The sequence below is a fragment of the Procambarus clarkii genome, chromosome 5 (assembly GCF_040958095.1).
Source record: "Procambarus clarkii isolate CNS0578487 chromosome 5, FALCON_Pclarkii_2.0, whole genome shotgun sequence".
NCBI classification, from domain to species: domain Eukaryota; kingdom Metazoa; phylum Arthropoda; class Malacostraca; order Decapoda; family Cambaridae; genus Procambarus; species Procambarus clarkii.
This window is the reverse complement of record NC_091154.1, coordinates 16,969,209-16,996,581: the sequence shown is the minus strand read 5'-3', so window position 1 is coordinate 16,996,581 and position 27,373 is coordinate 16,969,209. Positions and strand designations below refer to the sequence as shown.

At 45.8% G+C, this 27,373-nt stretch overlaps 1 protein-coding gene across 1 annotated transcript in view; it reads right to left on the bottom strand.

The window, feature by feature from the left end:
• The window catches only part of LOC123763886 (uncharacterized), a 229,387-nt gene that overhangs the window by 163,890 nt on the left and 38,124 nt on the right, over positions 1 to 27,373 (bottom strand). Inside the window, exons 5-6 of the mRNA XM_069339791.1 lie at positions 11,456 to 11,590; positions 3,800 to 3,931 (exon numbers count right to left, since the gene is read on the bottom strand). Coding sequence (XP_069195892.1) covers positions 3,800 to 3,931; positions 11,456 to 11,590 — 267 coding nt within the window. The remainder of the gene's footprint in view (positions 1 to 3,799; positions 3,932 to 11,455; positions 11,591 to 27,373) is intronic.

The following is a 27,373-nucleotide window of genomic DNA, read 5'->3' as shown; positions in this document are numbered from 1 at the left end:
TCGCTTAAGACTGTCTCCCATTGAATGGTTGCAAGGTCTACATTAATTTTTTCCCAGTCAATCCTCTTATTGTTGAAATTGAATTGATTGAATATTCCTTCTCGCTTGTTGGGTCTCTTAGACCTACTACCGTTATTTATGCTAGTTCGCACTTCAATGAGCTTATGGTCTGAGTATGAAGTATCCGAGATTGTGATGTCTCTGATTAGTTCATCATTGTTTGTGAATAACAAGTCAAGTGTGTTTTCGTTCCTAGTTGGTTCTGTAATCTGTTGATTGAGCGAGAATTTGTCACAGAATCTCAAAAGTTCTCTGACCTGTGGTTGGTCACTGTTGGTCACCACAGGTCTCTGACATGTGGTTTGCACCGGAAGAAGCAAGAGAATCCAGTACAAAGGGGGCAAGAACCAAAGGCAAACCCCCCCCCCCCACCAGGTAGACAAACAAAATGAAAAAGAAAATCCCGCAGGAGGACAGCGTACTCAGGCGGAACAGAGCCGGCCGCTATGATTCGTGAAAACAAGCTGCACAGTATCCTGCGCCCCTAACAGTGCAAACTGCCCCTTACCCTAAGGCGAACAAGGGAGACAGAACCCCCTATCACACAAAGAGCAGCCGAAAACCAAACAGTAAACGGCTAGCAGAAGCAGGACTCAAGGAACTTGTGGAAAGTAACCCCAAGCCCCAAGGGCAGTACTTACAGGGCACCTAGGGAAGGAAACCCTAAGCGCATGCAGCCCGTGTACTGGAGACTCACTTCTGGCTCACACACCACCTACAAGACAGACACCACACTCCAGGTACAGTGCTGAAACAACCACCAGAACCGGAGCACACAACCGGTGCCAATAGCATCAGCCGAAGAATTGATGGGTGGATAGCCGGCGTAAGAGGTCTGGGGCTTCCCCTTCCCAGGGAGGGGAGAGCTGCGCAGACAGCGGCGTGACGACGTGTGATGTCATACTAGTTTGCTCGTTTTCTGTTGGAGAGTTCTATCCACTAGTTCGGCTTTTGTTAGCAATTTTAACCGGAATAGGGGTTTGTTTCGGGACGCTTACCTCTCTGGATGCTTGACTCGGTCAATAGCAGACATAGAATGCTTCCAACCACACGGGGGTTTCTATAGGACATTGCTCCCCTTGCCTCTCTGAGGGGGCCAGGTTCTGGCCATGGTCTCCAGAAGGCCCTAAGAATGCCATACACATGACTGATGCCAAAGTCTGACATTAGCATATCAGCCTGATATGCTAATATCAGACATATTAGATAATATCAGACATATGCTAATATCAGATGTCGGCTCCCCCTAGAAAAAATGGTGTAACTAGGGTCTCAAAAGCATATACAAGGTTTGGTGATGTGTAATAATTAATAGGGTTATATTTTCTCTCCAGTCTATTTCTTAGACATGTGGCATGATTAATAATTCCTTGCCGTCTTGCCACAAGGCCTCGGCACAAGCACGGCGTCCAGCCTCGTAGTTACTGATCGCCTTGCCCCAAGGCCTCGGCACAAGCATGGTGTCCAGCCTCGTAGTTACTGACCGTCTTGCCACAAGGCCTCGGCACAAGCATGGCGTCCAGCCTCGTAGTTACTGATCGTCTTGCCACAAGGCCTCGGCACAAGCATGGTGTCCAGCCTCGTAGTTACTGACCGTCTTGCCACAAGGCCTCGGCACAAGCATGGTGTCCAGCCTCGTAGTTACTGACCGTCTTGCCACAAGGCCTCGGCACAAGCCTGGTGTCCAGCCTCGTAGTTACTGACCGTCTTGCCACAAGGCCTCGGCACAAGCATGGTGTCCAGCCTCGTAGTTACTGACCGTCTTGCCACAAGGCCTCGGCACAAGCATGGCGTCCAGCCTCGTAGTTACTGACCGTCTTGCCACAAGGCCTCGGCACAAGCATTGCGTCCAGCCTCGTAGTTACTGACCGTCTTGCCACAAGGCCTCGGCACAAGCATGGTGTCCAGCCTCGTAGTTACTGACTGTCTTGCCACAAGGCCTCGGCACAAGCATGGTGTCCAGCCTCGTAGTTACTGACCGTCTTGCCACAAGGCCTCGGCACCACAAGGCCAGACACCATGCTTGTGTGGTGTCACCTGAGGCACTTGAGGACTGGTTGATTTTTATGTGATTCTGGCAACTCTAGCTCAATCATTTCCATTTCTGTATATAGCCTTTCTTGTCACTCTTGGTATAGCATAGAGCATTTGAGGTGTTCTGATATTTGTTTTCTTCCCTTATAGAAGGGATCTCATTCCAGTTTGCACACTCTCTTCTCTTTTTCCTTAATGGTTTGTAACTTGCATATATTTCCAGTGCTACTGTGTATTTTCACAAAGCACTAATTTGAGTTTGTATTATCTAGCTGTTTGTCCCAGCATACTTCTGCAAGGTTTTGGTTTATTTGTTCCCAGCTAATCTGTTCATCATTGTTTGTAAAAATAAGATCTAGGGATGTTTTCTTTTCTAGTGGGTTGAAGGCAAATCTGTCATGCATCTGCAAGTGGTCATTTGTCATTTGAAGAGGACTTCCTTTAGACTGCTTCCTGCTTCCCAATGTTTAAAGCTTTCCCAATGCTCACTTGAACAGGGTAACACCAGTAACTCATGGGAAGTTAGCAAACATAAGAACATCATTTAAGACTATAAACCAGGAGGTTTTTGAGTTTATATACACTGCCTATGTGAGACCCTTACTCCAAGTCTGCAGCACCAGCATGGAACCCTCCTCCCCCCCACTTTGTGAAACATTAAAAGGAGCTTAAAAGGTTAAAAGGAGCTCCTTAAAAGGAGCATTCAGAGGTTTGCAAGTAGATTAGTACCAAAATTCAGAGGCCTTGGCTATGAGGACAGATTGAAAGACTTAACCTTACAACTTGCAACCTTAGAGGAGAAGAGAAACAGAGGGGATATGATCATACATACAAGAATGTGAGAAGAAAAGATAATTTGTCCCCCAATCAACCAGGCTGTGATTCGTACATCAGGCTGTGAGCAGCTGCATTCAACAGCCTGGTTGACCAGTCCAGCAACCAGGAGGCCTGGTTGGGTACTGGGCCACAGGGGCATTCAGCCCCAAAATCATCACAAGGTAACCGCAGGGCAATTTTGGAGTAATGACAAGGACACAACGGTAGAAGCTAGCCTGGTAATTGAGTCATAGCGATGTTAGGAAAGTCTTGTACCCTGTACTGTATGGGTGGTTGACAAGTGCAATGTATTGAAGAGGTAGTTGGGGCCAAATCCATTCACAACTTCAGGAAAACGTACGATGAAAACTTTAAAAGTTGAGAGAAGTAGATAGTGTGTCCGTTTTAAATGGTTAGGAGATTGGTCATAAAGAGGTAGACCTCGTTGCTCTGTAGTCGGTGATAAATAAGCCCTTGCCTCCTAGGAGGAAACCAAAGTCAAAGTAAACCTATGCAAGTCCTATAATGATATATTCTAGACTGCTCTGTGGTATCAGAGCCTTATGCTCCATCAAAATACTTTGGGGCTAGTCGAAGAAGAAATATACAAGGTGTGTGGAGCCGAAATATACATGTTCGCTGATGAATACATTGGGTCCAAATCACCAAGAACAGACAAGTTTAAAGTGGTTTTCCCATAGGAGTATCAGAAGAAAGAAAAAAACATTTACTGTACTCACACTCAACTGACTATAATGGAGTTGCTCTGAAACACTCAAAAAGGCTTGACAAATCTATAGCCATGTAGGCTGTATTACTAGCTTTAGGAGTATTTTAATGATTTATTATACATCTATAAAGACGACTTGGTGGTAAATCAGTCATTTACCAGTTTGCTGTGTCTCATTAGGGTTGAGTGGCTCTGGGGTTGGGTGCTGGGGAGAGGTGGCGGCTCCTCGTCTTGGCTCAGATCCACAGTAACCAATGGAGCATTTCTCAACTCCACACGACGATTCTTCATCTGACAATGTAATCCATCATTTAACTGAATTTGATCATTCATTTAACTGAATTTGATCATTAGTTTAATTTAATGACTAAAATGATTTATACAAGTAAATCTGGCTAATGAAAAGGTTAGGAGAGAGGCGTTGGTTGACGAATACTGTACAGATCTTTCAGTCTCAGGTATAAATTACTCTCAGGTACGCAGGTTTGAGTCTAATCAAACAAGATAGGTTCCAATCAAATCTGATTAAGAAAGCTTTCACTAGCCATATGCTTAACATTTTATCAAACATTATTGTGAATATTTTTACATGCATTCTCATTCCCATCATATGGGTCTACAACCATGTCCGAAGACCAGCATCTGGCACCACCATCATGTTCAGTGGACACTGAACATTTTGAAACAACTTAATTTTGACGTACAAAAATTACTCTTCCTCATAATTGTTGTAAGAAACTTTCACCTTTGTTGAAAATATGTTTGTCACATTTTCCCAAAATGTTTACTTATGGATGTACAGTATACTATATTATCTTACATCATGGTAATATATATGCAGAAGCTCTGGAGATATTGTCACCTCATTTTACCAAATGATACTAGAAATTTAGACTTTTAAACAGGCCATGTTTGAGGCCCAGAGTCCATCTCAGTAGAGGCGACTTTATCCTACCGAGACACGTCCAACAGTGGCAAGAGCTGACCTAACAGTGATCGTACATTCATGGCGAGATTATTACTTCTATACACTATTATCATCATCATTATTGACACTGTAAAGCATTAAGGGGCCGTCAGTTAGTTTTTTAAACGTTATTCAATGTCAACAAATCTTTTTTGACTAGTTGTATATGAAAAGGGCTGCAACTGTTCCAAGTTTCAGTACTGCAGCCTAAATAGAAAGGGAGATTTTTTTTTTTTTTTTTATCAACGAATATTACACATTTTCAAGTGTTCATAAACAATCACACCTTTCAGATATAATCATTCTATGACACTTTTCTCTCACATTAGCATATAATAAAGGATATCGAGGAAGGGATTTTCCAAAAATCTTTATTTTTCCTAATACAAATAGTTAAAGTTCCCCCCAAAAAATTATGCAAATATATCACATTTATTGCTATTATAAAATCAATAAATTAACTTAGGAAGCAAAGCTTGTGCCAGCTTTTAGAGACATACACTCTACATATAAGGTGTAAGTTTCAGGTAAATTGAATAAAAAATGAAAGTTATAAGAATTTTTGTTACTTGACAATAAATAAGACAATAATAAAGTCTAGGTGCTGCCATCTGTGACTGAGGTTGACATCAACCAATTTCCTGGTCCCCCTTGGCACCCTTACAGATAGGCTTACGTGCAGTCACGTGTATAAGTTTCATGCAAATCGTCCAATAAACAAATAAGAAAAATAAAATTTAAAAAAGGAAAACAAAAAAAATCAAATTTTTTTCTTTTTTTAACTTTTTTTTTAATAAAATTTAAAAAAAATTTTTTTAATAAAACTAATATTTTTTTTAATATATGCTATTGTGATAGCTGAGAGTTATAAACATGATTTGAGTTGACACATGTGTTTGATAATCGTTTTTGACCATTTTGGAAAATTTTTGACACGTAATTCAATATTTCTTTTTCTCCCTTCCAATTTAAGCTATGATGCTGAGACTTGGACCATATGAAACCCTCTTCATATACAACACGTCAAAAAAGTTTGATTGAAATCGAACCAGTTTTCATTTTTTGGCAGGAATACCTCAGTATACGAGTTTAATCCGTTCCTGGAGACGCCTCGTATTCCGAAAACTCGCATTCCGAAGCTAATTTCCCCATAAGAAATAAAGGGAAATGAATTAATCCGTTCCTGACTACCCCAAAAACCCCACATCAAACTAAATTTTTATACCTAATTCATCTAAATAAACCTACAAAACTATGTTCCAGTTATTACTTACCTTGCTGTCGAGTGCTGTAGGCGTATGGAAGATGGTGAGGAGGGGGGAAGAGGAGAGGAGTTACTGTTTGGAAGGGGAGTCCTCTTCCATAATCACATCAGGCAGTGAGGACCTTTCTGGTGTGCTCTCCCTGGGACGTTTTACCTGAGTGCCACTAGGTCCTGGTTGAGGCTCACTGCTCGATTTCCTCACCACAAATCTGTCCATGGAAGCTTGCTTTTCCCTTCTTCGCAAGCTGTCTCTGTAGTAAGGCATCACATTGTCATTGAAAAGATTAAGACAACGGCCTACTACAGCTTTCTCTGGGTGAGTCTGTTCAACAGTTGTTTGAATCTCTTCCCACATCTGACACACCTTCTTAATTACTGCAGAAGGGACATTCGCTGGTGCTGCTGCCACCTCCTCCTCCACTGCAGAATCATTTGTTGCTGCGTTGGCTTGCTGTTCCTGTTGAAGGGCTAGGAGTTCTTCGGTGGTCAGTTCTTCGTTGTGTTCTTCCACCAACTCCTCCACATCATCACCATCCAATTCCAAGCCCATTTGCTGGCCTAGACTAACAATTTCCTCAACAATAGGCGCATCATTTATAGGCTCAAACCCCTCAAAGTCTAGTTCTCTCACACATTCAGGCCACAATTTTCTCCAGCCAGAGATCAGGGTTCTTTGAGTCACTTCTTGCCAGGCTTTGTCAACGAGTTTTAAAGCACTACAAATGTTAAAATGCCCTCTCCAGAACTCTTTGAGGGTGAGGTTTGTGGCTTCAGTCACTTCAAAACATTTCCGGAAAAGTGCCCTTTCATAAAGTTTCTTAAAATTCGCTATGATTTTCTGGTCCATAGGCTGAATTAGAGGAGTGGTGTTAGGAGGAAGGAATTTAACTGTGAGGAATTTATTGTATCTAGGCAACAAATCATCTTCCAAGCCTGGAGGATGAGCAGGAGCATTGTCAAGGAGAAGCACGGCTTTGAGTGGCAATTGTTTCTCCTGCAGATATTTTTCTATGGCAGGGCACAGCACTTCATTCACCCACTCCGAAAAAATAAGCCTAGTCACCCATGCTTTTTTATTAGACTTCCACATCACACACAAATGGGTTTTCTGCACTTTATACTGTTTGAAAACCCTTGGATTTTCAGAATGATACACTAGCAAAGGTTTAATTTTCAAATCGCCACTCGCATTTCCACACAGCACAAGCGTAAACCTATCTTTCATAGGCTTGTGTCCAGGCAAGGATTTTTCCTCCTTGGTAATGTATGTGCTCTTAGGCATTCTTTTCCAAAACAGTCCTGTTTCGTCACAATTAAACACTTGTTGCGGTAGGTATCCCTCAGCCTCTGCAAACTCTTTAAATTCGTCAATAAATCGTCCAGCGGCTGGTTTGTCTGAGCTGGCTGCCTCCCCATGCCTTGTAACACTATAGATACCACTTCTCTTTCTAAATTTTTCAAACCAGCCCCTGCTTGCCTTAAACTCTTTCTTATCTGCATCACTCGTTGCAGGGGTCTTCTTTAGAAGGTCTTCGTGCAACACCCTGGCTTTCTCACAAATAATGGCCTCCGAAACACTATCACCCCTCAACTCCTTGTCGTGTATCCAAATTAATAACAACTTTTCCACTTCTTCAAGTATTTGTGGTCTTTGTGCTGTTAATGTTCTTACTCCTTTTGCCACTTTAGCACCCATAATCTCATTTTTCTTCTTAAGTATAGTGCATATTGTTGATGTGGCTTTGTTGTACTGCCTACAAAGTTCAACAACACGTGTACCGTTCTCATGCTTCCGAATGATCTCGTTTCTCCTCTATTGTCATCCTCACATGAGCTTTCTGGCCTTTATCCTTACCACTGGCTTTCTTGGGACCCATGGTGAGATATATAATAACAAATTGTATAGACAAATCACCAAAAATCCAACAAAACACTGAAAATCCACGAGAAGAATTGATGTGGGGGTAGTCACTGAGCGCGAGACAATGGTAAACTGAGGGGCGGCGGGGCAGAGGGGCGACGATCGCCGAACCACCACGCGCTAGGTCGGCCTGTACGCGTACCAACAAACTCGCGTCCCGAGGTAACCCTCGCCTTCCGAGACAAATTTTTGGAGTAAATACTGCTCGTCTTCCGAAAAACTCGCATACAGGGACACTCGCATTCCGAGGTACCACTGTATTTGAATCTGACGGCCCCTTAAAGATAAAAAATAAAAAACTTTGGAGTACTAGGATATTGGAGTCGATCCTAGCCCTTTAGTGCTAGGATCCTGAAGTAGATCCTGACCCATTAGTGCACTAGGATCCTGGAGTAGATCCTAGCCCTTTAGTGCACTAGGATCCTGGAGTAGATCCTGACCCATTAATATGCTAGGATCCTGGAGTAGATCCTAGCCCTTTAGTGCACAAGGATCCTGGAGTAGATCCTGACCCATTAGTGCTAGGATCTTGGAGTAGATCCTAGCCCTTTAGTGCACTAGGATCCTGGAGTAGATCCTGACCCATTAGTGCTAGGATCCTGAAGTAGATCTTGACCCATTAGTGCACTAGGATCCTGGAGTAGATCCTGACCCATTAGTGCACTAGGATCCTGGAGTAGATCCTGACCCATTAGTGCACTAGGATCCTGGAGTAGATCCTGACCCATTAATGTGCTAGGATCCTGGAGTAGATCCTGACCCATTTGTGCTAGGATCCTGGAGTAGATCCTGACCCATTAGTGCTAGGATCCTGGAGTAGATCTTGACCCATTAGTGTGCTAGGATCCTGGAGTAGATCCTGACCCATTAGTGCTAGGATCCTGAAGTAGATCTTGACCTATTAGTGCACTAGGATCCTGGAGTAGATCCTGACCCATTAGTGCTAGGATCCTGTAGTAGATCCTGACCCATTAGTGCACTAGGATCCTGGAGTAGATCCTGACCCATTAGTGTGCTAGGATCCTGGAGTAGATCCTGACCCATTAGTGCACTAGGATCCTGGAGTAGATCCTGACCCATTAGTGTGCTAGGATCCTGGAGTAGATCCTGACCCATTAGTGCTAGGATCCTGGAGTAGATCCTGACCCATTAGTGCACTAGGATCCTGGAGTAGATCTTGACCCATTAGTGTGCTAGGATCCTGGAGTAGATCCTGACCCATTAGTGCTAGGATCCTGAAGTAGATCTTGACCCATTAGTGCAATAGGATCCTGGAGTAGATCCTGACCCATTAGTGTGCTAGGATCCTGGAGTAGATCCTGACCCATTAGTGCTAGGATCCTGGAGTAGATCCTGACCCATTAGTGCTAGGATCCTGGAGTAGATCCTTGACCCATTAGTGTGCTAGGATCCTGGAGTAGATCCTGACCCATTAGTGCTAGGATCCTGAAGTAGATCTTGACCCATTAGTGCACTAGGATCCTGGAGTAGATCCTGACCCATTAGTGCTAGGATCCTGGAGTAGATCCTGACCCATTAGTGCACTAGGATCCTGGAGTAGATCCTGACCCATTAGTGTGCTAGGATCTTGGAGTAGATCCTGACCCATTAGTGCACTAGGATCCTGGAGTAGATCCTGACCCATTAGTGCACTAGGATCCTGGAGTAGATCCTGACCCATTAGTGCACTAGGATCCTGGAGTAGATCCTGACCCATTAGTGCACTAGGATCCTGGAGTAGATCCTGACCCATTAGTGCACTAGGATCCTGGAGTAGATCCTGACCCATTAGTGCACTAGGATCCTGGAGTAGATCCTGACCCATTAGTGCTAGGATCCTGGAGTAGATCCTGACCCATTAGTGCTAGGATCCTGGAGTAGATCTTGACCCATTAGTGTGCTAGGATCCTGGAGTAGATCCTGACCCATTAGTGCTAGGATCCTGGAGTAGATCTTGACCCATTAGTGCACTAGGATCCTGGAGTAGATCCTGACCCATTAGTGTGCTAGGATCCTGGAGTAGATCCTGACCCATTAGTGCTAGGATCCTGGAGTAGATCCTGACCCATTAGTGCTAGGATCCTGGAGTAGATCTTGACCCATTAGTGTGCTAGGATCCTGGAGTAGATCCTGACCCATTAGTGCACTAGGATCCTGGAGTAGATCCTGACCCATTAGTGTGCTAGGATCCTGGAGTAGATCCTGACCCATTAGTGCTAGGATCCTGGAGTAGATATTGACCCATTAGTGCTAGGATCCTGGAGTAGATCTTGACCCATTAGTGTGCTAGGATCCTGGAGTAGATCCTGACCCATTAGTGCACTAGGATCCTGGAGTAGATCCTGACCCATTCGTGCACTAGGATCCTGGAGTAGATCCTGACCCATTAGTGCACTAGGATCCTGGAGTAGATCCTGACCCATTAGTGCTAGGATCCTGGAGTAGATCCTGACCCATTAGTGCTAGGATCCTGGAGTAGATCTTGACCCATTAGTGCGCTAGGATCCTGGAGTAGATCCTGACCCATTAGTGCTAGGATCCTGGAGTAGATCTTGACCCATTAGTGTGCTAGGATCCTGGAGTAGATCTTGACCCATTAGTGTGCTAGGATCCTGGAGTAGATCCTGACCCATTAGTGTGCTAGGATCCTGGAGTAGATCCTGACCCATTAGTGTGCTAGGATCCTGGAGTAGATCTTGACCCATTAGTGTGCTAGGATCCTGGAGTAGATCTTGACCCATTAGTGTGCTAGGATCCTGGAGTAGATCCTGACCCATTAGTGCACTAGGATCCTGGAGTAGATCCTGACCCATTAGTGTGCTAGCATCCTGGAGTAGATCCTGACCCATTAGTGTGCTAGGATCCTGGAGTAGATCCTGACCCATTAGTGTGCTAGCATCCTGGAGTAGATCCTGACCCATTAGTGCTAGGATCCTGGAGTAGATCCTGACCCATTAGTGCTAGGATCCTGGAGTAGATCCTGACCCATTAGTGCTAGGATCCTGGAGTAGATCCTGACCCATTAGTGCACTAGGATCCTGGAGTAGATCCTGACCCATTAGTGCACTAGGATCCTGGAGTAGATCCTGACCCATTAGTGTGCTAGGATCCTGGAGTAGATCCTGACCCATTAGTGTGCTAGCATCCTGGAGTAGATCTTGACCCATTAGTGCTAGGATCCTGGAGTAGATCCTGACCCATTAGTGCTAGGATCCTGGAGTAGATCCTGACCCATTAGTGTGCTAGCATCCTGGAGTAGATCCTGACCCATTAGTGCTAGGATCCTGGAGTAGATCCTGACCCTTTAGTGCACTAGGATCCTGGAGTAGATCCTAGCCCTTTAGTGCACTAGGATCCTGGAGTAGATCCTGCAGTACTGTGGTCTAAGTCCTCAACTCAGTCAAGGAACTGGGGATCAATCCCCCAGGCAGGACAAAAATGGTTGGGCTCCTATTTCCTTTCACCTGATGCCTCTGGTCACCTAGCAGTACATAGACAGCTGGGATGAAGGCAACTGTTGTCGGTTGCATCCTGAGAAAGTCGGTACTATATCTGACCTCGGGAAACCTTGCTAAGACCTAGGACGATCTTCATAAGTACAGGCTATATGTCCTCACTAATGGAATTTATACTATTAAATGTTCAGCTATGAGTCACACTTACCTGTATCACTTCCAATTACCAATTTTCTGGATTGTTGTCTTTGCATTACACTTGCTTCTGTGTCTGTATCGGAGCCCACATCTGAGGAGTCTTCAGCTTCTCTATGGCGTCGTCTTACCCATTTCCACTTGTCTACTGGGCACATATAAATTATAATATTTAAATGGCAAAATAACTAAGAAATTTAAACAATATAAAATAAGATATTCAGATGACACAGACTAAACCAACATTGAATATAATGAAACGCCAATTTCCGAGTGAGCTTGGTGACTCCCTGAAGATATTATCATGGATAGTGTACCAGCTACAAGGTTGCATCAACCTCAGAGTTCGGCCCGAGGACCAGCACCGGAACCGGGCCCACTCGCAGAGGCACAGGGAGCGGCAACATTTATTCATTTATTTATGCTAATACCGGGCAAGGAAGAGGTGTGGATGGAACCAAGGTATAGTTTACCAAAACCCACTCCAGATCCCTGGACACAAAAACCAGAGAGCTCCTGAGCCTCAAATCAAGTACATAATCTAGAACTGCAAGGCAGTCGGTGCCTGATAAGCCCTAGCCTCATTTGGCGAGTCAGAAAGTTAAGTCCCACAGGGAGAACAGATCCAACATGATTTGGGGTCGAAGGTGTCACTGACACAGGCAGCATGGCAGAGGCAGAATGAACGAACATCGATGTGCGGTATGGTCAACGCACAACCCTGAGACTCAGACAAGGCAAGTGCAGGTTTGGAGGAGATATCCATGAGGACAACAGAACCTGCAGGGGATTTCCTGAGCCCCCAACGAATTGACCAAGCAGGACACCCAGGCACTGGGACGCTATGCCAGACCTATAAATGAAGGATTCAAATGATTATATATTGAATGTATATAAAGACGACTTAGTAACTCAACACAGCCGATGCTCATATGGCTGTTAACATTTTCGCGCGCCCTGGGATGGTAAAAAAAAAGCGGTATGTGCGCGCGGCGTTTTTGCCGCGTAAACGTAAAAACAAAAATGTGTATACTCTTTTTACTCTCCTGACCTTAGTTCTCGAGCTACGTATTTCATTTTGATACCAACGTGTTCGCAATAAAATTCTCTATAAGAACATCAGTAAAAAAAGTCACGAAACGTATAGGGATACCAGCACCAAATAAATAACTACGAAGATGACTCGCCGTGAGCGCCCAACAGCAACAAAATGTTTTTACTCTTGGGATTGTTATCACCTTCACACTTGTCCTACAGCGTTAATTTTGGTATCAATGGACTCGCAATGAAATTCCCAACACGGTGATATGAATATAAACGTAGAATAATGATTGCGGCCCACCCGCAAGAGTGTGGGAAGTGGTGAAATTGTTACCCGGTATCGGTGATGGGACGACACATATGGCGTGCGATACGGCGCTTTGAAAGTTTATACTTATTTCACTCTCCTGACATTATTATTCTATGTACGTCATTCATTTTTGTGTCAATGTGTTCGCAATAGAATGTTCTATGAGCCCGTAGGTAAAAAATATCAACAAAGCATAAGATAGAATAGCGCCAAATATAAAACAACGCTGGAACATATCAGTGAGCGTCAAACACACACGAAATGTTTTTACTTTTGTTATGTTTGTCAAGTTTATACTTGTTACACACAGTTATTTTTGGTTGTACATTGATCGGAATAAAATTCCCTAAACAGACATATGCATATAATACATGATATGGGGGAAGCATTACCAGTATAAACGGCTAAAGTCACCCACCTGCAACCCGTTTGGGACACTCATGCAGACACACGCTACACCCAAAAAAAAAATCTATGAAGGTTCGAGTCTACTTATGGCAGTTTATGTGATACAGTGTTCATTCTGGTATCAAAATACAAAATACATTACCAGTATAAACGGCTAAAGTCACCCATCTGCAACCCGTTTGGGACACTCATGCAGACACACGCTACACCCAAAAAAAAATCTATGAAGATTCGAGTCTACTTATGGCAGTTTATGTGATACAATGTTCATTCTGGTATCAAAATACTCGTTTCAGTTTGTAGTTCATGCGATTTTCAGAATCAACTGAATCACTGGAGGTTCAACATTTGAGTCAGAGTCAGAGTCATTTGACAAAACCGTCTCGTCAAATGGCAGTGTGCCAGACATCTCGGGTTCTGATTTGGTTGCTGCTTCAGCTTGAGGTGTTGAAGTGAACAAAGGCCGCCTCACACCAGATGGTCCAGGAGTTTGCATGGCGTCAGCATAGGCAGGACCTGTGTCATCATTTATGTCTGGAGCGTGCCGCAAGCGTTGAGATACTGTTGCTGTTTGAGGCAAATCTTCCGGGTCCTAGCACAATAGGGCCCAATTTGCCACCTCGTGGAACTGTATCAATGTTAGCTTTTTTTGATCAGTTGTGTTGTGTTTGTATAAAACAAAGGCATTATGCAAAGCCATTTGCAGGAAATAAAACGTTATCTTTTAGGTCCACTTGCGAGTTTTCCGGGTAAAATGGTAATACCATTTGATCGAAGTGGTCCACACCTTTCATGAACTTATTGTACCATGCAGCCTAGTGGTGAGAAAGAGAGCCTCATGGCGCGCAGTTTGAAACAAACCCAAAGTAAATCGGATTAAAATTGAATTTTATACAAATATTTTTTATGAGGACATAAATTTATGTCCACATCACGGAAGCGGTGAGGCGAAACAGGACTCCGGGCGGAGTCCTCATCAGCAGAAAGTGTTAAGGCCTCATTTGGCATGCATGTGAATATCCAGTAACTGAGGTGAACCTCAGTGAGGCTCTGGGAGTTCCTTTACTCCCCTAGGCTCAGGGACAGGCTTGACTTGCGAGAGCTTGGTCCAACAGACTGTTGCTTGGAGCGGCCTGCAGGCCCACATATCCGAAGTGCTCTACCAACCCAGTTGGTTCAGCACTTATTGTAAAAAGTCCAGATTTTTTTGTTGAAAACTTCCACTTTTGTATTGGCAATACTGTATTTCCTATGTTTGCTGAGAGGATATTGAACAACAGTGGACCTGTCTTGTTCATAGTGGTGTCATCTGATAGTGCCTATGGCACCTCTATGCCTCCATTTTTTTTTTTTTTTTTTTTTTTTTTGAGATATATACAAGAGTTGTTACATTCTTGTACAGCCACTAGTACGCGTAGCGTTTCGGGCAGGTCCCTGGAATACGATCCCCGCCACGAAGAATCGTTTTTACAACCAAGTACCCAATTTATTGTTGAGTTAAAGAGGCTACAGTTAAGGATTTGCGCCCAGTAAATCCTCCCCGGCCAGGATACGAACCCATGACAAAGCGCTCGTGGAACGCCAGGCGAGTGTCTTACCACTGCACCATGGAGATTGGTGCAGTGGTCACGCAGCCAATGGTTCTATTCTGCATTTCCTTCCATATCATTCACTCTAGTATGTTGTTATTTTATTGTGCAAATCTGCAACCTGGCCCTCCAGTATCTTCCATGTATGTATTATGTTCCAGTTGCTACTGTTATCTTGAGGTTAACTTGAGATGATTTCGGGGCTTAGTGTCCCCGCAGCCCGGGCCTCAACCAGGCCTTCTTTTTGTTACACATCCACAGGAGCAGCCCATAATAGCTGTCTAACTTCCAGGTACCTATTTACTGCTAGGTGAACAGGCCATCAGGGAGAAAGAAACTCTGCCCATTGTTTCTGCCTCCAACGGGGTTCGAACCCAGAACCTCAGGACTACGAATCGGAAGCACTGTCTACTAAGCTGTCAGGCCCTATAAATTACTCCTTAGCATTTCCATTCTGTTATTAATGTAAATAAACTACTGTACTGTTGGTAGAACAACAGACTCCATAAGGTAATAGTCTATGTCAGTCATCATTATGCATCCCCTTTTTATTGTATTTATTTGTTATTTTTCTTGAACTTTCTCATTTTTATTAGCTTGCTTCTCTTTTAGTATTAACACCTTCGCTGGCCCGGCAGGCGACCTGCCGCACACTGCAACACAGGCCGAGCATTGTATGTGAGCCCACCGCCTCGCTCCATGTTTATACTCTTTTTTTCAGCTTTCTCACCTCAATTTTCATGCTACATCATTCAATTTGGTATCAAACTGTTTGCAATAGAATGCCTTAAGGGATATTTGCATATAACATATGTCTTACTTTTCTATACTACTGATGAACATTCGATAACTTTCCCTCATATGTGTTTCACTGCTGTAGTCTTGGATTGGCTCCATTCTTGATCAGTATCCATCTTTAAGTAAATTTCAGTGTTTATAAAGCCTGTAACAACAAATACCCGAGATAAAATAATCAGAATAAGGAAATTTTTCGACTGGAGAAGAGGCAGCGGGGGTTGGGAGCAAGGTCACGAGAACAATGAGACTCCAGCGTGGGTGGGTGCCTACGAGGTGGGGTCGGGATGCCACAATGGGTATACAGAGACTGGGAAGATGTTGGCTCACATTTTAAAACAATTCTCATAATATTCAGACCATAAATGGAATGTTTAAATTGTTTTAAATTAATGGAGCTGTTTGCGTCATTCCTCACTCTGCGTATGTTGGTTTTATGACGAAATATGCATGATCAGGCAGCAAAAGTGTTAAGGGCTTCCCTTTCACACCTGTAAGTAAATTTGTTTTCCAAATAATTTTAAGTTTTGCCTGAAATACTTTGCGTAACAGTGGCTTCATTTGTTTGTGTAACTCCTGTCGCCACAATTGTACATTACTCTCATGGTCTTTGTAGACATTCTTTTGAAAACAAAATTTAAAGTTGAATTATTTGATACCTCTCTCATCTCCTTTCTAGGAAATATATTTTGAGAGCTTTGAGATGATCCCAATAATTTAGGTGCTTTATCATATCTATGTAACCTGTCTAGGGGTCTGACAGCTGAGTGGACAGCGCTCCAGATTTGTAGTCCTGAGGTTCTGGGTTCGATCCCCGGAGGAGGCAGAAAAAATAGGCAGTTTCTTCACCCTAATGCCCTGTTCACCTAGTGGTAAATAGGTACCTAGGAGTTAGACAACTGCTATGGGCTGCTTCCTGGGGATGTGTAACAAAAAGGAGGCCTGGTCAAGGATCGGGTCGCGGGGACGCTAAGCCCCAAAATCATCTCAAGATAACCTCAGGAAGATGTATGCCATACATGTTCTCTATACAGTACTGGTATTCCCTGTTTTCACAATGTCACTGAAAAGAGATCTGAAAAGTGGAAGGAAAATCCCAAGATATCTGACTCACTCTGGACGAAAGTCACCACAAGCAAGGAGCGACCTTTGAACACACACACATGCACACACAACTTCTTAAGAAGCACATCAACAAACTGGAAAAGGTGCAAAGACATGCTACTAAGTGGCTCCCAGAACTGAAGGGCAAGAGCTACGAGGAGAGGTTAGAGGCATTAAATATGCCAAAACTAGAAGACAGAAGAAAAAGAGGTGATATGATCACTACATACAAAATAGTAACAGGAATTGATAAAATCGATAGGGAAGATTTCCTGAGACCTGGAACTTTAAGAACAAGAGGTCATAGATATAAACTAGCTAAACACAGATGCCGAAGAAATATAAGAAAATTCACTTTCGCAAACAGAGTGGTAGACGGTTGGAACAAGTTAGGTGAGAAGGTGGTGAAGGCCAAGACAGTCAGTAGTTTCAAAGCGTTATATGACAAAGAGTGCTGGGAAGACGGGACACCACGAGCGTAGCTCTCATCCTGTAACTACACTTAGGTAATTACACTTAGGTAACTACACACACACACACCGGGGAAGAAAACCCTGAAGCTCAAGGGCAGCACCGGGGACCACAGAGGGCAGATAACCCTGTGCACATGCACTTCCACCGACTCTTCATATTCAAGCTCACGCTACACTCCACAGTATACAGGAATGCCCACGAAGGCTAAAAAACCTGCGTTGAATGTAATGAAATGCCATTTTCTGGCTGAGCCCCCAGAGGCTCCCTGGAGCTATCAGGCTAATGTGTGATATGTTAGACCGGGACATTAGCTATAGAGTTCGACCTACCAGGGACCACGAGCCAGAACCTGGCCCCTTCAGAGAGGTTACAGGGAGCAATGGCCCCGGAAAACCTCCCCATGGTTCGGGGTTTTCCTTGTCATCGACTGAGGGTTAGACATCCAGAAAGGTAGGCATAACAAAACAAACCCCTACATGGTAAGAAGCTAACAGCTAAAAACCGAAAAGGAAGGCAGAACTCCCTCCAATCCCAAGTAAACGTAACACTCCACTGCCACACCGCTTGTCCATGCAGCCCTCCCCTCCCTGGAAGGGGGGGAGCCTCGGTTCTCCCCGCGCTGGCTACTCGGACCTCCAGTTCAGAAGCAAAGTATCAAAACAACACGAAAAAATGCCGACCGGATGGAGGGAGGGTTGCCAGGGAGTGTTCAAGGCTCACCCAAAAAATGGAGTTTTATTATGTACAATCAACACAGGTTTTCTGTGGGGAGCCCCTACGGCTCCCTAGAGCTACATACCCAAAGGTAAGGAAAAGAGGGATTTACCCAGGAGACGGCTGCCACAAACTCCTCAACACGAAGTTGGGACACCTGGCTGCAACCTGCAACCCAAAGCAACACGAATGCCCAGGAGCAGGAACGTTGACCGAATAACGGGCAGCCAGGACCCTGTTCAACCTCCAAAATCCCTGTGCCCGAATATCAGCCCAAGACATGTTGCCAAACACGGCAGCCAAAGCAGCAAAATTATGAATGTCATGGACACAAGGATAGACAGCAGGCTGGCTAGACTCAATAACCCTGTGGACGACCTGGGAGACACAAGCCCTGGAACAGGGAACGAGGGAGACCAGATCAACCCAAAGCGCATCATCCTCAACCACCGAAAACAAAGCGTGCAGCTAACGGTGGAGAGCTGCAACCAGACACAACACAAGATGCACCCCCGGCCTGACCAAACAAGAATAAATGACCCAAGGACCCCTTCGGAAAGAAGCCATCTCGTTTTTCGCCGGAAAAGAAGGAGAGGCCCGCAAACGAACAAACCTACCACCTGGACCGAAAGAGCAGAAACCCCTGAGCCGGAGGAAAGCAGGAAGCTCCCTAACTCGACCCCCAGAGGCCAATGCCATAAAAAACAGAGCCTTGGAAAAACAATTAAGAACCGAAGGGGCCACCACAAACCGAGGAGAGGAAAGCTAGGAGAGAAACCAGTCCAATGACCAGGACTGCTCAGGCGGCGCATGAGAAGGCCGGAGGTGAAACAAAACACAAGAAAGTGTACGGAACGGGACAGAGGAGACATCCACTCAGAATGCAAGCTGGAGCGGCTCCCCCAGTGCCGCACGATACAAGACGACAGTATTAAGCACCAAATGACGGTCCTGAAAAAGCCAAGACAGAAAGGACAAGACAACCCAATCAGAAACAGAAGACAACCTATGAAGAGAGAAAACAGCGAAAAGAACACCAGGAAACATCATACTGTAGCCGAGACAAAGCTCTAAGGTGGGACACCATCAATGAAGCCACCTGATCACCATACAATTGTGATAAACCCGCACCAAAAGGACCAGATACAAAGAGCAGAGGAGAAAACTGAGCCAGCTGGGTACCAGACCGGTCCGACCTGCTGGAAGAGGCGGAACCGCGGGAAACGCCCCAGGTTCACACACCGAGCAAGCAGCGCCTGGAACAAAGGCTGGGCCGGTCACCAAGGGGGCCACGAGGACTACTCTTCCTGGGTAGGACTAACCAGAACTAGAAGCAACAGCTGAACCGGGAGAAGGAAGTACAGGGAACTCCACCTCAACCAGTCCTGTCAAAAGACATCCACTACGACAGCCTCGCAGTCAGGTAAGGGCACCACAGAGATTGGGAGATGCAGAGGCCACACTGACGCGAAGAGGTCCACGGCCAGGAATCCATACGTCAGGCAGAGCCAATGGAAGGAGACAGCATCAACGGTCCAGTCCATGGATAGAGGATGAACCAGGACAGGCTGGCAGCCAGGATGTTGGACACTCCCCAAATATGAACTGCACAGAGAGCCAAATCCCAAGAAGCCAGCAGACAGGCCACTCGAAGCGACCAGCCCCGAAGAGGCATGGTCCAAAAAGAACCCCCCGCAGTTCAAGCAATGAACCACCAGAGAACAGTTCGAATACAGCCGATGAACCCTCCAAAGCAAAAGCAAAACCACTGCAAACTCCAGCACTGTGCTGTGAGCCCGACGGAAGGAAGGACCCCACCGCCCCTGGCCAGCCTGGTGAGCACTGGTCAAAAAGCCCCAGCCAAGAAACGACTCGACAGTGAACACATCAAGCGAGGGTTCGAGTAGGCACCAAAGCACTGAACCCCGAAGAGAAAGCTGGCAACACAGCAACCGATGCCAGACCCCCATCCCAAGAGGTCGAACCCAGCGATCACGAGAGAAGCAAAAGTGCATCCCCCAAAGGAACCAGAACAGATGCTGAAGCCAAACCCAACCCAGAGGGTAGACCAGCACGGTGAAGTTCAAACTCCCGCACAAAACCAGTTGAAAAACCAACATCCAAGCATCCCCAGAGGAACAGGAGAAGGGCAGAACGCCCAAGAAAAAGAAAACAAAACAGATAAATGGCAACGGGTGGATAAAATAACCGAAGGAGGTGAAAAACGCCCCCAAAACACGAGCCTGCACACCCAGACACATAAAATAAAATAAAATAAAATGTTTATTTAGGTAAGGTACATACATACAAGAAATTATTACAAAGATTGGTTGACTTATAGGTAGAGCTAGTACATACAATGCCTAAAGCCACTATTACGCAAAGCGTTTCGGGCATGTAAACAAACAAACCACAGCGCCACCCTGGCGGGGAAGCGACATGCAGAAAAAAAAATGGGCACTATAATAAAAGAGGACGTGGCTGACGCAAGACGAAAAACCCAGGCCAGAAGGCAGGAAACCCAGGCATGGGCGAACAGCCCCAGAACTGCTAGATGGCACCTCCCCCCCCCCCCAACAGCCCCGGGAACTCACAATAGAGGCCCCCGGAGCAGAGCCATCCTCCATGCCCCGAACCCTGGAACAGGAAAGACGGGAAACCGGATCCACCCAAAGCGCGTATCCGGACACAGAAGCTATGGTGCACAAATAACGGTGGAGAGCTGCAACCGGACACAACACATGATGCACCCCTGGCCTGACCAATAAACACTATCGCGCGCAGAGCATGCGCTCCGCAAATATGCACGGAATGCTCCTGGCGCAATGCCAGGAGCATGGGCAAGCATGCGGGTGACACCAAAATGTGTATAATCGTTTCAGTTTTCTCACCTTAATTCTCGTGCTAAGTCATTCATTTTGGTATTGTGTTTGCAATAGAATTCCCTACAGGTGTATATGCATATAAGGTCCAAAAGCCCGGCATGACTCCCCACAGAAAAGCCTAAAGTGGCAAAGTTACCCGTGAGCGCACAAAAGCAGTAAAATGTGAATACTCGTTTCAGTTTTCTCACCATAATTCACATGCTACGTTGTTCGTTTTGGTATCATTGTATTCGCAATAGAATTCCCTATAGAGGTATATGCATACAAGGTCCAAGAGCCCGGCGTGAATCCCCGCAGCAAAACCTATAGTCGGCCAACTGTTACCCGGGAACGCACACCAATTGGCACGCCGCACCCTAATGTATACAGTATACTCGTTCAGTTTGATAACATCAACTTTCGTGTTACATCTTTCATTTTGGAATCAAATTGTCTGCAATCTAAAGGTGCACATTTTAAAACTGGTCCCATAATAATAGTACAATAAATGGAATTTTAAAAGATATTTTAAAATTTGGACCAAAAAGTATTTATAATCTTTCAAGTGTTCTGCCTCAATTGTCAGGCTCCATCGTCAATATTGTATCAAATTGTGCGCTTTCTGAAGGCGCTCATTTTAAAACCACTCCCAGATTGATCGGATAAAATGTAAATTTTTAACAAATATTTTAAAATGATTGACGCATCGACGAGTCAACCGAGAGGACTCGGGAGAAAAATTGTCGACTACTCTGATAGTCAAAACAGTGCGATAGTGTTAAGCATCAAAAACCCAAGAACCCCCCCCCCCCCACCAGAAAGCAGCCGTATCATTCTCTCATTCTTCACGGTAAGAAAAAGGAGATGGCTGCAAACGAGTAAACCCATCACCAGAGCCAATAAAGCAGAAACCCCTGTGCCGGAGGAGAGCACGAAGCTCCCGGACCCGACCTCCAGAGGCCAATGCCAACAGGAAAAGATCCTTGGAGAGACCAACCTGAATTGAAGGGGCCACAATAAACCAAGGATAAGAAAGGTAAGAGAGAACCCTGTCCAATGACCAGGACGGCTCAGGTGGCGCATGAGCAGGTCGGAAGTGAAACAACGCCCAAGACAGCTTGCGAAATGCAGTAGAAGTAACATCAATGCCGAAAGCAAGCTGCAGTGGCTCTGGCAGCGCCGTACGATACAAGGCGACAGAATTCGGTATAAGATAATGGTCCTGAAACAGTCATGAGAGAAAGGACAACACCACCTGAACAGAAAGTAAAGAATACCTACGAAGAGATAAAAAAAAATAGAAGAACCGCCAGGAAATGTCATACAATCGCCGAGACGAGGCACACAGGCAGGACAACATGAACGAAGCCATGTGATCACCACACAGATAGTGACAGATCCGAGCCAAAAATACCAGACGCGAAGACTCGGGGGGAAAAGATCGAAAACAGCCATGTAACGGACCGGACCGATCAGTTAAAAGAGGCAGAGCCACAGGAAAACCCCTGGGTTCGGACATCGAGCAAGCAGCGCCTAAAATCAAGGCTGGGCTGGCTGCCAGGGAGCCAAGAGGACTACTCTCCCCTGGTAAGTCTCCAAGCGAGTTATGACCTGGCGTAACAGCGGAACCGGGGGAAGAGGTACAGGTAACCCCCACCTCGACCAGTCCTGCTGAAAAGCATCGACCCTGAAGGCCACGCAGTCGGGGAAGGGCGCCACATATACCGGGAGACATCACGCGGACGCGAAGAGGTCCTCCTCCAGGAGGAAGTACGTTCGGCAGAGCCAACTGAAGGAGTTGGCGTAGACCGTCCATCCCGAGGACAGGGGAAATGAACAGAGACAGGCCGTCCGCCAGGACTTTGGACACTCCCCAAACGTGAACGGCCAGGAGAGCCAAACCCCGTAAACTCAAGAACCCAGGAACAGACGAGTCCCCTGAAGCGAACAGCCCCAAAGAAACAAGGACCGCAGTGAACCCCCCCCCCCCCTCTATTCAGGCAAGGAACCACCAGAGAGCAGCCTGAATGGAGCCTGAACGTCGATCTGTGAGCGATCTGAACCCTCCGAAGTGACATCCACACCGCCGCGAACATGCGCACTATGCTGTGGACCCAACAGAAGGATGAACCCCACCGCCTCTATCCGGCCTGGCGAGCACAGTTCACAAAGCCCCAGCCAGGAGACGATGCATCCACTAACACATTGAGCAAGGGCTTTTGGCACCAAGGCATTGAACCGACGCAGCAGCCGACGCATGGCCCCCAGATGCTGAACCCAGCAGTCGTGAGAGAAGCGAAAGGGAAAGCAACGTCCCCGAATGAACCAGATCAGCTGATGAAGTCAAACCAGACCCAGCGGGTCGACCATCATCGCAAAGTTCAGGCTTCCGCACAAACCCTTGAGCAACCGCCGAGTGATCTGGAAGCCCCCAGAAACAAGCGAAGGCAAGAGTGCAGCCGAAGCAGAGACTCCGGAGGGAGTCTCTGTGGTCGGAAGTGGTCCAAGAGTTCCCCGCAAGACTCAGCCAAGTCCGAACCTGAGAGAAAATCAGACGGGACTTCCGCCAGTTCATCATGCCCCCAAACCCAATGAGCTGGGAAAGAATCAGATCCCTGGCAAGCAGACAAGCGGACTAGCTGGGCGCCCAGATAAGCCAGTCGTCGAGGTAGGCCAGCACTTGAAGACCTAAGAGATGCAGACAGGCCACCACCCTCCGGGTAAGGCGTGTGAACACGCCTGCGAGATGCCAGGTTCAACCCGAACAAGAGACAACAAAAAGTGGTAACCGAGATGCCCCACAACAAAACTGAACCAATCCCTGAACCCTGGATGAATCGGGACATGCCAAAACGCATCTCGGAGGTCCAGAGACTCATCCAAGAGCCCAGCTCCAACAGAAGCCAGACCTGGGACAGAGGAGCCATCCAAAAAGAGAAGCAATAGCCCCAGGGGTTCAGAGGGGACAAGTCCAGAATGAACCACAGGTCTGTACAGTCCCATTTTGGGACCGGGAACGGACGGGAAGCAAACCTGTGGGATGCCGTCGTTTCAACCACACCCAAGCGTACCCACTCCAAGATGACCCAGCAGAGCATAGATGAGGCTAGCCCCATCAGTACCGAACCCCCCGAAGGAGGAGGGGCTATCCAACGCCACCACCAGCTGTCGGAAATGACCCGAGAAGCCCCCAAATCGTCAATGGGGCGAACCGCGAAACTGGCACCAGAGGCCTACCACGACGAGAGGAACCCTGCCAACATCCCATTCAGGGGCAGGGGTGAAGAAACACGAATCGAGGTGCTCGAATTCGTCCCCTATGGAAACCTGGACCACCGTCAACGCCTCGTGCTGCTCAAGCGTGCAGGTACGACAAAAAGTACTCCAAGCATCCAAAGACAACACAGGGCAGTCCACCAGCCAAGACAACTCTGGAACCTCATAACAAACCCAGGATAGAGGCGAAGACCCAAACCTGAAGAAGACGGACCCATTATAGAGGCACAATCCGGGTCGCGCAGGAGGTAAGCAGCAATGGCTGCCCGCACCTCAGTAGGCAAGCCGCAGAAAGCTGAAAACCTTCGGAAGGACAGAACCGACGGACCCAAGGGGACAAGGAACCGAATCTGAGGGGGACACTAAAACCAACTCGTACGCAGAGAGGGGGGGGCCCCCAACTCCTTGTAACAGTAAGCCCCTCTCGGAGAATAGGATAACCCACGAGGCAGCTAATGGGCCCCAAGACCCCGCAAGTCAGCCCCTCCCCAACCCAGGTTGCCTCCACATCAGGACCCAGGGCCGAGTCATCCTAAAGAGCCCCGGTTTCACAAGAAAAAGCCGGGGCAGCCGGAAAGGAAGGGGGGGGGGCTCACTGGTCAGACCACGTCACCACGGCTGGAGGAACCGTGGAGGAACTCGAAACCATGGAGGAACTCGAAAGCCTAAGTCGCCCCCTGGAAGGGTCAACCCCCAAATCTGCCCGAGTCTCAGAACCTAAACCCTGCCTCGACCCCAAAGCCCTCAGATGCTTTGGAGATGGAAGCAGGTTGGGGGAGGGGGCAAAATAAACCAAAGCAAGGGAAGAACGATGGGGGTGCAGACTGAACCAAGACCGAAGCGACCAACACTCCCAAGTCCGAGTCCCTATAAGCAAAACGGGGCAGCCTCGGGGCTTCTGGAGTTGCAATCAACCTAGCACGTTGCAGCAACCCATATCTAGCATACAATGCCTGAGCCGCCTTTATGGCAACAGACCTGTGAGATTTATATATATTTAATTTATATGAATTTATATAGAATTTATATTTACGTTAATTTATATATTTCGATAGCAATGTGTATGAAATTAAGTGGACTGTATTTCTGCAATAATCTCACAAATCGATCTGTACACATTAGGGGGGTTTATATTAAATTTATATATATGCAGCCAATCAAACTACAGTATTAAACTACAAATATTAGTAAATAAATTTGAGGTGCCTTATCTTATTGTACAGCAGGCTTAGTCCATCAGATATCACTAGGATGTAGATACCAAATTATCCTCGTGTGAGGCTAGCTTCCATCACCCATAGTAACTGATGTACCAAGTCTTGCTTCCTCTTCTTGTTCCTGTCAAAGGGCACTAGCTGTCAAGCCGGAATCCTAATATATGACAGCTATATCAGAGAAAACACTGTATATTATATATGATAAGGACCAAGGCTTAATTACCTGGGTTGAGTCGATTGTTTGTGTTGTAACCGGTTCTCCCAATATCTACCTAACATTAACTGGCCAGAAATGATTAATAAACGGGTTTCGGTAAGACACTTCCCTTGTGGTTGTTGACAGCGTGTTGATGATGGTAGAACACTTTGATCTCCATAACACTTCGTCCAAGAGAAATCATAGGAGCTGAATTTGCTCCACGACTCTGGTCTAACAAACAATGGCTGACCTCTCTCACCACGGATGCCTGGCTCTCCTTGTCCAATGTCAATAAGTGATAGAAGGGTCACATTTACTCTACAGTATTTTGATACTGAAAATTAAGTTAATTCAAATGAAATATTTTATGATATTAAAAGTCCAAAGACTACTGTATTTAAAATTAAGAATACAGTAATTCCCAACAGAATAGATGGTGAATTTATAGTACTATGTGGCAATGATATCCCATTTTCTATTGACAGAAAATTCCACTACAAACTACATTTTCTATGGGTAACTTGTGTATACAACACAGCAGCAATATTATCTGCATATTGCATGTAATATTATTAAATGGTGTCGGGTTTTCCGACAGCCTTCACTCGGATAGTCATCAGTGGACTGGGTAAAACGAGTCACAAACAGACAGCAAAACTCGCAGGACTCTGGGTCGAAGGTGTCACCGACCCAACAGGCAGCATGACGGAAGCAAAAACGGTGAGTCACCCTGAGACAAGGGGACAGATCCACCCTTAACCACTTAACTGCGCCAACCGAGTATTCTCGATCGGCGGGAAACTGTGCCAACCGAGAAAACTTTATTTTTTCAGTACCAATTCTAAATGTGTATGAGGTTGGTTGTGTACAAAATGGACTCTTAGGACCTCCAGTGAGAGGCAGCCATCATCGAAAAAATTCCCAGAATGCCCTAGGGCTGCTGGCTGGGTTAATACTGAATGAGCAACCATGGGTGGTGCACGCGCCTCTGGCTCCCAAACACCTGTCCGACGCGGTGTTGAAAGATAATGCTCTGTCGGTGAAATTCAAACCTTATTGTTTGAAGAACATAAGGGTCATAATATTGGTGAAGCTAGGTGCAATAAGGACCTAACACAAAGGTCGGATGCAAGTGATACAACACCTATGAGGATACAGCGAGCGTATCCAGTTGTAGCTCCGAGCGTTACCCGTTGCAATCCTATGCCATCTCCAATTTATTTAGATGATACATAGATGAATCGTTTTCTGCGTTCAGTGATGATGCATCTGATACAAGTAGCATAGATGAACAGTGTTAGTGGCTTCCAAGGTGGTGTTTTCCATAGATATTTTCAAGAATACTTGAATCTCTTGCTAACTGACGGACACTCTTTGAGGCTAGCTGAATCTCTACCTGTGTGGGACCATACAAAGCGATCTTTTCAAGACTACCTTACAAATTGATCTTTTCCTATAATCTTTTCAATACTACCTTATGCTTTACAAGCTTGGCTACATACAACCTACAAGTACTAAAGCCAAGGGTGTACGTGAGTACGTTATTTGCAAGCACACAGAATGAAGAAACAGGAAGCGAAAATTTATCTGTACCTGGTGCACTGAGAGTGAAGTTGCACTGTGTACCATGGACTACTTCGTTGATTATTACTCACTTCCGAAGTACTGTGAAATACAGTGTGTTAATGTGTAAATAGTGTGTGAAACTGTACATATTGTAATTTTCTTGAGTTTTTAACAGGTTATATTGCGACAATAAACAATTATTGTGAACACATTACTGACACATGTATCGCAGTTCCATGGAACATTATGAATGTTCTACTGTATACATATTGTAAAGGACACAAATATGCTTCATCTACGATAAAAAAACACATAAAACCACATTACATAGACCGAATACATAGAACGAATAATTGAAGATATATTTGTGATAA